The sequence below is a fragment of the Acromyrmex echinatior genome, chromosome 16, assembly GCF_024713525.1.
Source record: "Acromyrmex echinatior isolate Ae372 chromosome 16, ASM2471352v2, whole genome shotgun sequence".
Lineage (NCBI taxonomy): Eukaryota > Metazoa > Arthropoda > Insecta > Hymenoptera > Formicidae > Acromyrmex > Acromyrmex echinatior.
The window spans coordinates 3,052,687-3,066,868 of NC_141867.1; the positions used below are offsets into that span (position 1 = coordinate 3,052,687).

General features: G+C 30.7%; 4 protein-coding genes across 9 annotated transcripts; 2 read left to right on the plus strand and 2 right to left on the minus strand.

Moving 5' to 3' along the window:
- The first annotated feature begins 13 nt into the window (after positions 1–13).
- Positions 14–6,226, plus strand: LOC105150094 (uncharacterized). Of its 4 annotated transcripts, XM_087414740.1 has the most exons (8): positions 14–156; positions 667–1,256; positions 1,825–2,095; positions 2,311–2,447; positions 2,531–2,758; positions 2,833–3,037; positions 3,128–4,708; positions 6,056–6,226. In XM_087414740.1, the coding sequence occupies exons 2-8, from the start codon at positions 762–764 to the stop codon at positions 6,067–6,069; spliced, it is 2,931 nt and encodes a 976-aa protein (XP_087270866.1). In that variant the 5' UTR covers positions 14–156; positions 667–761; the 3' UTR covers positions 6,070–6,226. The 4 variants fall into 4 exon arrangements, with proteins under 4 accessions (XP_087270866.1, XP_087270864.1, XP_087270867.1 ...); XM_087414738.1 differs by lacking the exon at positions 6,056–6,226 and having other exon boundaries at positions 3,128–5,325; XM_087414739.1 differs by lacking the exon at positions 6,056–6,226 and having other exon boundaries at positions 104–244; positions 3,128–5,325.
- bys (Bystin) lies at positions 5,587–8,134 on the minus strand. The gene is made up of 3 exons (XM_011062949.2): positions 7,776–8,134; positions 6,556–7,481; positions 5,587–6,201 (listed from the first exon to the last, which is right to left on the minus strand). The coding sequence occupies exons 1-3, from the start codon at positions 7,914–7,916 to the stop codon at positions 5,964–5,966; spliced, it is 1,305 nt and encodes a 434-aa protein (XP_011061251.2). The 5' UTR covers positions 7,917–8,134; the 3' UTR covers positions 5,587–5,963.
- A 308-nt stretch (positions 8,135–8,442) lies between these two features.
- Positions 8,443–10,209, minus strand: LOC105150074 (cyclin-dependent kinase 2-interacting protein). Of its 2 annotated transcripts, none has more exons than XM_011062895.2 (5): positions 10,058–10,209; positions 9,821–9,973; positions 9,463–9,686; positions 9,170–9,278; positions 8,443–8,722 (listed from the first exon to the last, which is right to left on the minus strand). In XM_011062895.2, the coding sequence occupies exons 2-5, from the start codon at positions 9,834–9,836 to the stop codon at positions 8,526–8,528; spliced, it is 546 nt and encodes a 181-aa protein (XP_011061197.1). In that variant the 5' UTR covers positions 9,837–9,973; positions 10,058–10,209; the 3' UTR covers positions 8,443–8,525. The 2 variants fall into 2 exon arrangements, with proteins under 2 accessions (XP_011061197.1, XP_011061196.1); XM_011062894.2 differs by having other exon boundaries at positions 9,821–9,985.
- A 163-nt stretch (positions 10,210–10,372) lies between these two features.
- Mcm7 (minichromosome maintenance 7) lies at positions 10,373–14,114 on the plus strand. 2 transcript variants are annotated; one of them, XM_011062899.2, is made up of 10 exons: positions 10,373–10,550; positions 10,648–10,853; positions 11,019–11,182; positions 11,283–11,463; positions 11,591–11,728; positions 11,840–12,025; positions 12,107–12,320; positions 12,419–12,896; positions 13,072–13,219; positions 13,599–13,809. In XM_011062899.2, exons 1-10 carry the CDS (start codon positions 10,511–10,513, stop codon positions 13,698–13,700), a joined length of 1,857 nt encoding a protein of 618 aa, XP_011061201.1. In that variant the 5' UTR covers positions 10,373–10,510; the 3' UTR covers positions 13,701–13,809. The 2 variants fall into 2 exon arrangements, with proteins under 2 accessions (XP_011061201.1, XP_011061199.1); XM_011062897.2 differs by having other exon boundaries at positions 10,374–10,550; positions 13,072–13,223; positions 13,599–14,114.
- The last annotated feature ends 68 nt before the right edge of the window (positions 14,115–14,182 follow it).

The window sequence follows — 14,182 nt, forward strand, 5'->3', positions numbered from 1 at the left end:
GCGCAAAATAATCCTTCGTGTGTAACTGTATCGACCAAGTTTAACCTCGTCATCCACATTGGAATTGGAAGGAAAACTGATTAATGCTGCGCAGTTACTCGCATGTGAAATGTAAAATTCATTTTGCGTGCTAAAGAACAACAATGTTTTCTATTAGTAAGACCTTTGTTTTGGTAACTTTCTGAAGCTGACGTGAATCTATTGGACTCACTCAATTAAATCCTAGATCTTTCCAGAGTTGACAGTGAGTCTATTGAATCTATACAATTATCTCTTTGTCATTCTTTGTTACAGTTATAAATTTGGATTATTCTTATAATTTGGATTATTAAATTAAACTTAGTATTTATTTTTACTTATGAATTTTTACCATTTGATTTTTTTAAATCGACACAAGCTTCCTTCTTTGTGATTCATAAGAATGCTAAGAAAAATAGAACAACATTTGTGTTGACTTGTTTCATTAAATGGAATGCACCCTGTTATCTATATTTCTGACCTACAGTAAATCATAACATTCTTGTTTACACTGTATAAAGATGAAATGATCTGTACATCATGTCTCTTGTTGAAAAGCATCATGTGTTATGTATTTTCACATCAGCTTCAGAGGATCAATATCAAGCAACTTCATTTGTCATTAACACAGGTCATTTCTGATTACAGTGGTTCAATGAGATGTGAAACTCAAAGAGACCTGTCGCACTGCATCAGATAGGAGGAAAAATCACAACAGATAACAGTCAGGCCAGATTTTTCAAATGATCTTCAAAATGATCTCCCAAATGTCGCATGTGATGACTCTCGCTAACAGCATCATAGGTGTGAGCGTTCTGGCGATGCCCTTCTGCTTTAAGCAATGTGGTATAGTACTGGCTGTTCTGGTGCTGCTTCTATGCAGCACTTTGTCTCGATTGGCCTGTTATTTCCTCGTCAAGTCAGCTGTGATATCGAGAAGACGCAACTTTGAGCTACTCGCCTTCCATGCATTTGGCCACATGGGAAAGTTTCTGGCAGAATTGTTTATTATTGGTTTTATGCTAGGTACTTGCATTGCCTACTTTGTCGTTGTCGGTGATCTGGGACCACAGATAATCTGCAAGATGATGAGCAAAAATCCGGCAGACATTCGCACTAGTTTACTAATTTTCACCGGACTCTTCATAGTTTTACCCTTGGGATTGCTTCGAAACATTGACAGTCTGTCTAGTATTTGCACTGCTACCATTGTTTTTTATCTTTGTCTTGTATTAAAGGTATAATGCATAAACTACAATTTATTCCATATTTTAGTTAATATAAATCATGTTTAATGAATTCAGTCACTTGCACTGTACTAGAGTTTTATTAGTGAATATTAAAGTTACTTTATACAAAATATCTAAAAGCAGTAACATAGTACGGTTATGTAAAATTATTAGTACTTTTACAAACAATAATTCTTAGTACATAGATTAAAATAAACACGACAATTGTTACAACAAATTTAAAATAATATGCATCTCGACTAATTTCAAGAAATTATTAAAATTCTGATTAAGAAATTAAAAAACGGTAATAAATGAGGTGTCTAAAAATTTTTATACAGGGCTATAATCGATTTTAATTTTGGAATAATATATTAATAACGTCACAATATTATTATTGAATATTTAATCGTTTAAAATATTTATATGCGTTACATTTACTTTTACTATAATAATTTCACATATAGCAGCTTTTTTTTAGTATACACTAATTTAATGTAATGGAAGTGATCGGATTCGCTATAAAATACGTATTACTATTAATTAATATTAATATACTTTCTTTTCTAATTGATAGATTATGGGCGAATCAACCCTACATATTTTTATGGGAGATTGGTTTAATAATGTTAATTATTGGAGACCGGCCGGCATCCTTCAATGCCTGCCGATATTTTCTATGGCTCTTTTCTGTCAAACACAGTTGTTTGAAATATACGAAACCATTCCGAATGTATCCTTAGAGAAAATGAATGACGTTGTAAGAGGAGCTTTAAATATATGTACACTTGTATATATGTGCGTTGGCTTGTTCGGTTACATTGCATTCTGTACCCAACCGTTCACAGGTAATTCAAGAGCTGTATAATATAATAGCTTATAATTATTTGATCTATTCTTTTCAGCTAACTTTTTAAATCGTTTATCTTTCTTGCTTATTTTTCTAACTTGAAGAAAAAGAAAAGAAAAATGAATGCAAGAAATGCAAGAAGTTTAGCTGAAAAGAATAGATCTCTTGTCAAATTAATACTTTACTATCCTTTATTTTTGTTATATTTTGTAGGAAATATTTTATTGAGTTTTGAACCTAGCATTACATCAGAATTGATTAAACTGGGATTCGTGTTTTCGGTTGCATTCAGTTTTCCTCTAGTCATATTTCCATGTCGTGCGAGCTTGAATTCTCTGTTATTTCGCCGAGTACGTATATATACTGCAAATAAATCTAGAGGCACAAGTACATACTGCTAGAATTCCTAATTTGTGTTTTATTGCTATGTTAGGTGTATACTCATGAACCGTCTGTCAATTATCTATCGGAGTTCAGATTTCGATGCCTCACAATCGTGATAGTCAGCATTTCCCTGATCGTCGGTATTTTAGTGCCGAATATAGAGTTTGTTCTTGGTATTGTAGGATCAACGATTGGTGTGATGATTTGTTTAATATTCCCGACAGTATTTTTTATCTCTATAAGCAGCAAAAATACTAATGAAAGACTTATAGCACAGGTAAAGTCCTTTCCTGTAAATCTCAGTTTCACGATTTTTTCTTTTAACTTTATATATATATATTTTATATTTAGTGCATTTTAATCGTCGGTGTTTGGATCATGATCCTCGGTACATACGCCAATTTATATGCTATAGAGAAGTCTACAAACGCAAAGTTAGCAGTGACTAATAAGCCGCTCATTCAAATCAATAATTTACCATTAGAGATAATTAAAGATGATTTACATATCATTCCCAACATTCCCAATAGTCTGGAACTTATTCCCAGAGCGAAAGGTACAAATTATTATTTAAATTTATTAAATCTATCATTTTTATTGTTATGTTCATTTTATATTACTTTTTTAATTTTATGTTATATTACAGACAAAATTAATCAACTACCTGACATAAATGTTATCGACAAAACATTAGATCTGAAAATGAAAGATGTTCGACAAGAACCACCAATACCTGTTGAACGTATGATCATCAGCGAAAAGCCAAATGTTGAAAAGTCTGATAAGATAGTAGTAGGCTCTCTTATGCCAGAAATAAAAAATATAGATGAAACAATTAAAAATGAAAATTTAAATGCACAAGCACAGATTGCTATAAATATTGATAACGCTAAAATTGATAAACCTGTTACTTTGAAAGCGGAAGAAAAGATAAAGATAATCGAGGAAAAGGAGCAATCGTTGAATTTACAGAAGAATGATAATCTCGTTTTGGATGCAATAAAAAAGGAGGAGTCAGAATTAGCAGCTGAGGGAGATTTGGCTAATGCTAGAGCTGTAGAGCGACATGAACAACTTAGAAAAACATTGGAGAAACATAAATTGGAGCAACGTCAGATGATGCAGGAACAAAAGGAGATTCTGAAGGATATCAAGGAACAAAAGCAAGAATTCGAGAGGGAGAAACAGAGAATGGCGAAGGACGAGATACTAAAAAAAAACGAAAAGATACAAATTGACGTAAAAGAAAATATTTTGTCAGAAAGTAATTTGATAGAAAACAATATAAAGAATAATGAGATTATTATCGAAAAAAGTAATAAAGAAATTTTGAAAAAGGATTGGAGTAATGCAGACAAAATAAAATTAAATGAAAAGCATGAAAAGTCTCGAGATGAGAATAATAATGTGGATATCGCGGTTGAAAATAATAAGGACAAATTAGATGTGTTTCGCGAAGTTTCTCAAAATAAGAATGTAGAAATACCACAGAAAATATCAGAAAATGCACTAGACAAATTTCCTCGTATTAAAGAGATTGATCGTGAAACACCAGAGAAATCATTACAAAAAGAAAAACAAGATAAGACGAAAGTAGAAAGAATAGAATTTAATGATCCCAAAAATATGAAGGGACCTATTTTAAACGCCTTGACAAAAGGAGTTTTACAAAGATCTGTTATGGAAGAAGAACTTGCTAAAAAGAATAATAATCGTCGATTGAAGGAAGAGAAGAGAGAGATTCTTACGAATGAAGTTGTGAACGCATCGAACAAATCGCAAGAAAAGTACGATGAAAAATATTCTGTGCCTATAGCATTGAAAATGATGAATCAATCAAAATTAGACAAGATAATCGTTCCATCATTGAATAAGAGCGAATCGGAGATTCTCGTGATTCGTCGAGACATTCTGGAGAATAACGAACGCGAGAAGAGAGACATTAATGGGGAAGCAAATGTGAACGACACGAAAGTAGAGAGCGATCATTTAACTGAGAAACCCGAATCTCTTGTTAAAGACGCCAACGACGCAAACAGCGAGACCTGTTCGAAATTGCGGGAAAGTTCGAAGAAATCAGAGACAGAGAAGGAATCTGAAAGTAGAGTAATTAAATTGAGTACAACTGAAGTGCCTCTGATTAATACAAATCTTTATTTGTCCGAGCAGAGAATAATGAAGATGATTTCTATAGATCAACATGCTGCTCTGGATTCAAAGTATACAGGTATGAACCAGGAAGATAAAGTTCTCAGTCCTAAAGATAAAACTGAGATATAAATATCTCAAAAGAATCGAATTAATGTAGCATAATATTAAGTAAATTTATAAGTCGCTTCTTGTTTTTCGAGTTGCGCTGTGCTTCCTTATTTATATTCATACAATTAAATTATTAGGTGTTGGAATTAATTCGTAGCGTTTTTTAATGAAAGAATGTTATTTATTTCACATGAGCATTAAAAAATACATTAATGAAAGTACTTCCCATCACTTGTAAAACGCTACGAATTAATTCCAACACCTAATATTAAGTTCGAAAATGGAAATTTCTATTGCATTTATCAGATAAGTGTGTGCGCGCGCGCGCGTGTGTGTTACAAGATCATGATATATTCATGATATTTATGAGTTGTGTGATTGATAAAAACAATATATTTAATATAATTTATGTAAACATATGTATTGCATATGTGTATGTGATTTTTAATGTGACTGCTATGTATCATCCAGTACATTACATTCTTCGTTCTATGGCATAACAATTGTAAAAATAATTGTAAAAATATTAGTCTAAGGTATTTAATTAAGTATAGGACCAAATACAAATGTATTTTTACACAGCAATTCGAATCTTTTTTCGCAAATCATTTGATTTATCAAGATATTTAAATTTTATTTTAATTTTTTTTTCTCATATTTTTTAAAATCTATATCAGATCATACATTAGAGATTGAAGATTGCGAATTGAAGAGAAGAATTCAACTATCAGAATAATCAAAACAAAACGGATTAAAGATGTATTATACATGTTTTTTAACAAAATAAAAAAATTATGAAATAAAAATTTATTCCAAAGGAAGTGTTATAAAAAAGTTCAACAGCAATTAGAATTAGAATCTGAATAAAAAATTATTTTAATAAGAAGTAAACTTTTTCAAAAAAAATTAAAATGGCAAAAGTTTCATATAAACTACAAAATTGTTAAATATAAATATTAATCTCTCTTATTAAATTATTTCATGTATGCATAACATCCAATTTTATACGGAAAATATAAATTTCCAATTTCCAGTCATTTTTTACAGACATTATATACACTTAATATTATATCTTTAATATTATCCAATTCATCAAATTCTAATTTTCACACACACACAATTTATAATTCTCAATTTCCAATATATAACCTGATACTGGCTTTCATATTATAATTACATTATAATTACAAATATTACTACAATAACTTCGATATTTGAATGCATTATGTATCTTTAATATCCATTGGTTCTGATTTGGGTTCTGTAATTTCTATGTCTCTACATTTCGCGTGTTGTAATTCTCTCCTGATTTCAGGAGTGATCGAATGATGCGACTGTTTCCTCAGTAGTCCTAGCAAGGCCTCCTTTTGTTCGGAACTGATATCGCTCTTGTATCGTTGTACAAATGTTAAGAGGGCCTGATGCCATAGTACTGGCAACTCTCTTGTGTCTCTTTCAAACCTAATAAATTATATTTTGATATGAACATAGTTCTTAATAATTTTCATTTAAAATTTATTGTTATTATATATCGTTTTCCTACTTTAAAAGTGATACAATTAAAAAATATGTTTGAGATATTACCATGAATGAGTTAAGTAAACATTATTCTATTAATCGTTTAAAGTGAACTTAATTTCACAAAAATAGTCACAATTAAAAATTGTGATTATTGAATGTGAATATATTTCTTTTTACCGATAGTAATTAATTAGTCAATAATTTTCTGTCAAGTCAAAAAATAGTCTTATTCTTTTCTGAGAAACTTAATCTTTGAAATTGTGTCACTTTTTAAGTAAGGAAGCGATATCTTACCTAAGAAAATGAAACACTATTCCGTCCACTACTCTGTATGGAAGTGCATATTTCTTATCTAAGAAGATCCTGAGAAAGATACTGTTAGCACCCGTATAATCCATTTCTGCGATTTTCAATATAGCCGCTGAGGAATGTAAAATTGGTATAGAATTGTTTGCGATCACAGATCCGATGATAGTAGCTTCTCTGAGCGTGCACGTTCCTGATTCTAAGAGTGGTAAGAGAATTCCTTTCATAAATCCGGCTGGTTTATACAATGCTTTTCTCAGCGCTTGATACAAATGAAAATTTAGTCTTTTATATTCCGCCAAATCATCCCGAATGCGTGGTAGCAGGACCAAGTTGTAGAATCTTTGGGCCATTTTATCTTTCAAGTTTGAAGCAAATATCCTTGTTCCCTGATACATGGCAGCAGCAGACCACTTTGTTGGATCTGTGATATAAAGTATTTGCTCCCAGTTCTTCAAGGTAGGCACGAGCTTAAAAGCCTTCGGTAGCTTGCCACTACGATACTTTGCTAGAACGTCTCTGACACCTTCATACATCGCCTTTACCCGTGGATCCAAATCCTGCAATTGAATAGTCCCGGCATCGGAAAACTGCGTATCGATTTCTGTCTTTTTCTCTGTCAATTTTTCCATTATTATGTCTGCCAGCGTCCTCATGGGTGCTGCATCCTTTGACATGAACATCTGTAACGCCCGCTCATCGTCCTCATCAATGTTAATGTTCTCGTAATATACATCCTCCACTGGTTCTCCATCATCGCTAGATTGATCCTCTTCGTCGTTGAAACCAAAGCCAAGATTTACCTTTGATTTTTTAGGTTTCTCGAGATTGCTAGGACCAATCTCATCTTCGATCTCTAGCTGCTGTTGCCTAGCTTGTGATAAGATTTTCTTCGTCAGCGTTGGTGTTATGTACTAGAAATTAAAATTAAAAAATGTAAGAATGAGATAATTTTCCAAAGGAAAATTAACTATATCTTAACTATCTCTCGATTAAAAAAAAATAGAAACAGCATAAATTTCAATTGAAATAAAAAATAAAAAAGTTTGATATTGCAATCCAATGCCATCATTTCCAATTTTTCTGTAGTTTTGTGTATTTTAAAATTTATTTATGTGTTTTTCAAAGAACTTGATTATCTCTATTTGATTTCAAAAAACAAAATGTAATAAACAAATATAATAAATAAAGTAAATGCTGAAACTAACCTCTTCTTCGTCGGCTCGACGCCTGATTTTTTGCCGGTTTTTTACTTTCACCCCTTTCTCAAGTTCTATTTGTTCCGCCAAACCAATTTTCGGTTCTTTGGTTTCGCCTTTAGATACTTTAACTTTTTTCGCTTTACCCATTTTTTAAGCAATATCAAATTATATTTCTAGTAAATATAACGATCCAACAAAAACACGTGTACGTGTATGCACGAGGATCGAAGTCGGGGAGGGGATTTAAAATAAAGCGGAAATGATACTGTAGCATCGATATTTCATAACGGCATCTTGAATTGATATTCTGGACTTCGATATTTCCAATTATTGATGCTGAGCCTATATTGTATCGATACTCGATACAAATAAAATTGAATATATTTAATTGCGAATTGCTATTATTAGTAAACATATCAGTTACGGTATGTAGGAAAGTCGAGGTTTGAGTTTTGGCTAAGGTGATATTTTTCGCAATAAATTATTTATACTTTTAAGATATCAGCGTCAATATCATTAAATTAATTTGCAATATTACTATTCTATAGTTTAATTTAAGATTCAAGACCGAAAATTATTTAGGTGCATATATATAAATTTATACCAAAATGTACTTAAGCTCTATTTATTATATTTTAATCGAGATTCTTGACATAAATAAATAAAATTGCGATTTCTTCCTCCAATCGTTATATTTGCTTTATATAAGTATATTAAAATTAAAACAAAAATATAATGCTGCATTAGAAGTTTTTCTCATCTGTGACCAGTTTCAATAAGCAATGAATCTAATAAAATCATTAAATTTTCAGTTATAAAAGGCTCGTACACCCAAGCTGCAAGATGAAGCATCTTCCAAGATTCTGTATAATTATGAGCAACATTTTCGAGTAATTTGCGTTTCAATTTAACTTCCATATGATATGCTTCATGTATAGTTTCTGCTACCTCACCTAAACATTTTGGAAGCATAATATTATAACATAGTTTTATTAAATAATTTAATTATATAATCAAAATATCAAAATAATTGTAAGATATATTGTATGATAAATAAGTTTTTAGCAAATAAAATGTTAGCAACGTTCTAACAATTTGTTACTGGATATTCCAAACAAAATATAGCAGATTGACATCAATTGTTTTTTACATAATTTGCTTGGTTTCCAACAATTTGCTAACAGTTTATATGGACAGATCTCTTATTCTGTCAGCAGAACCTGTCAATATAAATTATAATGCATTTGACTCTGCTTAAATAGTCTTTTTATATAATATATAATTTATATATCTCAGAACTTAGTTAACCAAAGAACAGTCAAAACTTAACATCTTTTTATAGTGAACTCTGTATAAAGTAAATGTTTTCATTAGATCTAGTTATTTAAGTTATTCCTTACCAAACTTTGTTGTCGGCCATGTTATAAATAATTTATCTGTAGTTTTCTCTAAGGTTGATACGGTTTTTAGTTGATTCTTAATTTGATCTAAGTTTCTAACTATGCCATCCTAAAAATAAGATTACTCATAATTATTTATATTAATAAATTACAAATATAATTCTAAATTCAACTAAAACATCAATTAAATCAAAATAATATTAAAATTTGTTAAGTTGTAAAAATATAAAATATAAAATAACATAGTAAAAAAATCTAAAATATGCTCTTAAAAAAAAAACAGAAAAATTTACCAGATTATCACAAATATTTTCTAACTTATCACACAAATCTTGTAAAATTTTAGAATAATTTTTATCATGTTTTTCTTGTGTTATGTTTTTTAAATAAGTAATTCCTTGAATATGAAGGTTGTTCCATTGCTGTATATTTGCATGAATGTCTGCAGCTAAATCACGTATAAGACGTACTGTTCCTGTTAAATTTCTTCCTTGGAATGATTTAGGCGAAGATAATTCTGTAATAAATTCGTTTGAATAAAATGCATCATTTAAACTTTCATATATTTCTTTGATGCTACTTAATATATACAAATTCTTTAATATATATAATTTCTTTGATGATATATATATACATTAAGCATAAACTTACTAATGGGAGAAAACATTTTTTTATCAACATAAAATTTAAATAAAAATATTCAATGTTTTTTACTTTCTCTTACTTTTCTTCTTTGGTTAAGGTTTGATAGCAGACTATGGAGACCTCTAGTTGAAGACAAATTTCTTCTTCTTTCTGTAATTGCTGAAATTACAACTAAAATACTATATGAATACAATTTAATGAATAGCGTTTTTTAATTGCAATATTTGTAATTAGAAAAGTCACCTAAAGACTCTTACAGAGTGATCTCTTTGGAAAAAAGACAAAATAAAAATTCATTCTGATATCTTTTCCACCAATAATTACCAAAATTAAAAAAAAAGAGATGAAAATTTGTAAAGAAAATTTATTAGGAAATAAACATAAGGATATTAATTTAACTAAATTGTGCAATAATAGTTTTCCATTGGCCTCATGACTATCGTAGATTTGTCCAATAATTCGGACCAATACGAATCGTCGAAAATTCATACTAAACATCCGGTTTATTTCTTTAGAATTTCTTTTTAACATGTTTTACAATCTATGCTCTTAATTTGCGCGCGAAGTCGAGGCATGACGTTATTTAACCACACATTCGTATTTAGTTGAGATCAATTGAGATTGAAAGTTGGAGAAAAGAACATTTTATAAAGTAAATTTCAAGTAGCTACGTAGCTTTTATTTAACTTGTAAAAAATGGCGACTAAAGTATCACGAGATTATGTTAAAGACAAAGGTAAGATTTGTTCTCACAGAATTTGTGGAGAAGACCATATAACCGACATTAAAATTTTAAGAATGCTACCTACAAATTTTACAAATGTTTATTTTAGAACAAATAAAGACCTTCTTTCTGGAATTTGTGGCAATGGACGATACAGGAAAAAAGACCTTCAAATATAGAGATATGCTTACGAAAATAGCACACCGTGAACAAATTAGCTTTGAAATTGATTTGGATGATTTACACTCGTTCGATGATGAATTAGCCATGTCTATCACTAATAATACAAGAAGATATACTAATTTAGTCCTGAATGTATGTATAGAAATTATTGCGAATACTTTTAAGATAATTTAAAACAAGAAGATTTATACTTGTCATGTAGACATGTTAATGCTTAAATTTGAATGTTGTAAACTAATGCATGTATAAGTTTGTGTATTTTATAGCAGATAGAAATTAATGAATTTTTTAATACAGCTGGTTCAAGAGATGCTGCCTGGCTTCAAAGAAGGAGTTGTTCTGCCCAAAGATTCATTGGATGTATACACAGAACATCGATTATTATTAGAAGCACGTAATACAGCACCAGGTGCTCAAAATACTGTGAAAGTTAATTATGCTCCTGAATTGATGCGACGTTTGTAAGAAAACTTAATTTATGTTTCGACATTCTTTATATAGAAACAACATAATCTAGACTCACAAATATGTAATAATAAAAATAAATACTATACTTTTTAGTGAAGTGTACTTCAAAGATTTTTCTGATGCAAAGGCGTACTCAGTAAGAGATATCAAGGCAGATAAGATAGGGAAATTGGTAACAGTTAGAGGTATTGTTACTAAAGCGACTGAAGTAAAGCCGATGATAGTTGTGGCGACGTATACATGTGACGAGTGCGGTTCGGAAGTGAGCCAGCCAGTACGAAAGCTGATATTGTTTCTCTTTTATACATTCAATAATATTCTATTCTCAAATAACATATTTTGCAATTTGTACAATATTTAAACATATTTTCTTTTTTATATTATATAATTGATTATTACAGGTACATTCTTTAAGCTTCATGCCTATACGAACATGTCCAAGTGATGGATGCCGCGTAAATAAATCTGGTGGCAAATTGTACTTGCAGACAAAGGGTTCAAAGTTCATCAAATTTCAAGAAATAAAAATACAAGAACACGTAAATTTATAAATATTCAAATAAAAATTATAAGTTTACATATTTTTTTGATAAAAATTTTATAAGTTTACAAATATTCTTTCTTAAATTGCTAACATGTGTATTTTACAGAGCGAGCAAGTTCCTGTTGGCCACATACCACGATCGTTGACTATCTTTTGTCGTGGCGAAACAACAAGAACTTGTCTACCCGGGGATCACGTCATTGTGACTGGTGTGTTTTTACCTTTTCTAAAAACAGGTTTTAGTGCTAGAGCAGGGCCTGCACTTTCTAGTGAAACTTACTTGGATGCCCATGTAAGAATAAATATATCAATTCTACAATTATAAGTTAATCTTAATCTTTTGATGCAAAATTTATTTCTTGTTCGATTTCAGAAAGTGGTATGCCTGAATAACGCGGATATCGCAGACGACAGTAATGCAGAATTGACCGATGAAGAATTGGGTTTGCTTATGCAAGATGATTTTTACAACAAGTTGGCTTGTTCTTTAGCCCCTGAAATTTATGGACTTGAAGATGTTAAGAAGGCGTTGCTTCTGCTTCTGGTTGGGGGAACAGACAAGAAGAAAGGCGATATTAAAATTCGAGGTAAAGATATTACTGTGCGATTTAACAACTTAACGTTTATCTCTACTTTGATACCACTAAAATACCAATAGACATTAAGATAATTTTATTGCTTCTAGGCAATATTAATATTTGCTTGATGGGAGATCCTGGTGTCGCAAAGTCGCAATTATTATCCTATATTACGCGATTAGCCCCAAGGTCACAGTATACTACAGGACGAGGATCATCCGGTGTAGGTTTAACCGCTGCTATCATGAAAGACCCTTTAACAGGTCAGATGGTATTGGAAGGTGGAGCTTTGGTATTGGCTGATCAGGGAGTATGTTGCATCGATGAGTTTGATAAAATGGCAGATGCGGATAGAACGGCAATTCATGAAGTGATGGAGCAACAGACCATATCTATTGCTAAAGCTGGAATAATGGCTCGTTTGAACGCCAGAGTCTCTATATTAGCCGCTGCCAATCCAGCATATGGCAGGTACAATCCACAAAGAACAGTCGAACAGAATATTCAATTGCCCGCTGCATTGCTGTCACGATTTGATTTATTGTGGCTTATTCAAGATCGCGCAGATCGGAGTAATGATCTTAAGTAAGTAATTTATAATATCAAGAGTAAAAGAATATAATGTTCTTACATTATTTTTAATATTACAAATCGCTCTTTAGCCACATCTCAGTCTATGTATCTAATTAAACATAATCCGTTCTAATTTCATATTTTATGATATTTATATGCTGATAATGAATAAGTATTCTTTTGATAGACTCGCGCAACATATCACATATGTTCATCAACATTGCTCGCAACCTCCGACGGAAACAGAAGCTATAGATATGAAATTGATAAGAAAATACATAAATTTGTGTAAAACGAAAGAACCTGTTGTATCAGAAGAATTAACAGAATATATTGTAGGTGTGTATAATATTCATGTTATAATTTTCTTGTATCATTATGTCTTAATACATATCTCTCATTTTCTATAATGATATAAATAAAAAATCATTTTGAATTGATTGTAGATAAAGAATAGAAATGTAAAGAGAAAAAAAGAATATATTTTAAAGGAGTATACTTTTATTCTTTACAATGAATTATATAACACTAAAATTACATTTTAAAATTAATGTTTCAAAATTTTAATGAACATTCAAACTGATTTTCTGGATCGCTTTGTTTTTTTGTAGAATGATATTATTGTTGTGACAAATAAGGGATACTATTTATTGCCATCATGTATTAAACTAAAATTATTTGGCAGATTTATTCTGAAATATCATACTTTTGCAGACTCTTACGCGGAAATGCGGAAAGAGGCGCGTAACAGCCACGATAAAACATTTACTTCCGCTCGAAATCTACTGGCTATCCTTCGGTTATCGACGGCATTAGCACGGTTACGATTATCGAATGTAGTTGATAAGGATGACATAGCAGAAGCAAACAGATTAGTAGAGATGTCCAAACATTCGATTAATTACTCCGAACAACGCTCCAAAAACGTGCAACAAGATCCGATCAACAGGATCTTCCAACTAATACGAGAACTTGCTGGCGATAAAAAAACTGTCAAAGTGTCTGATATTTTGGAGCGGTGTACGAGCAAAGGATTTAAACCCGATCCAGTATATAGATGCATCGAAGAATATGAAGCATTAAATGTGTGGCAGGTCAATCAGACCAGAAGATTAATCACTTTCATTTAAGCTTGAGTTAACATCTACTGTAGGAACTAATATTTTTTATACCTTTAAAATATATTCATTCTGTATTTTTTACAATAAAAGATAAACAGTTTTTATTTAAGTATGATAATTTATTATATTTTATAATAACATTAAATATACAGGGTGTACTATTTTAATTTACCATCC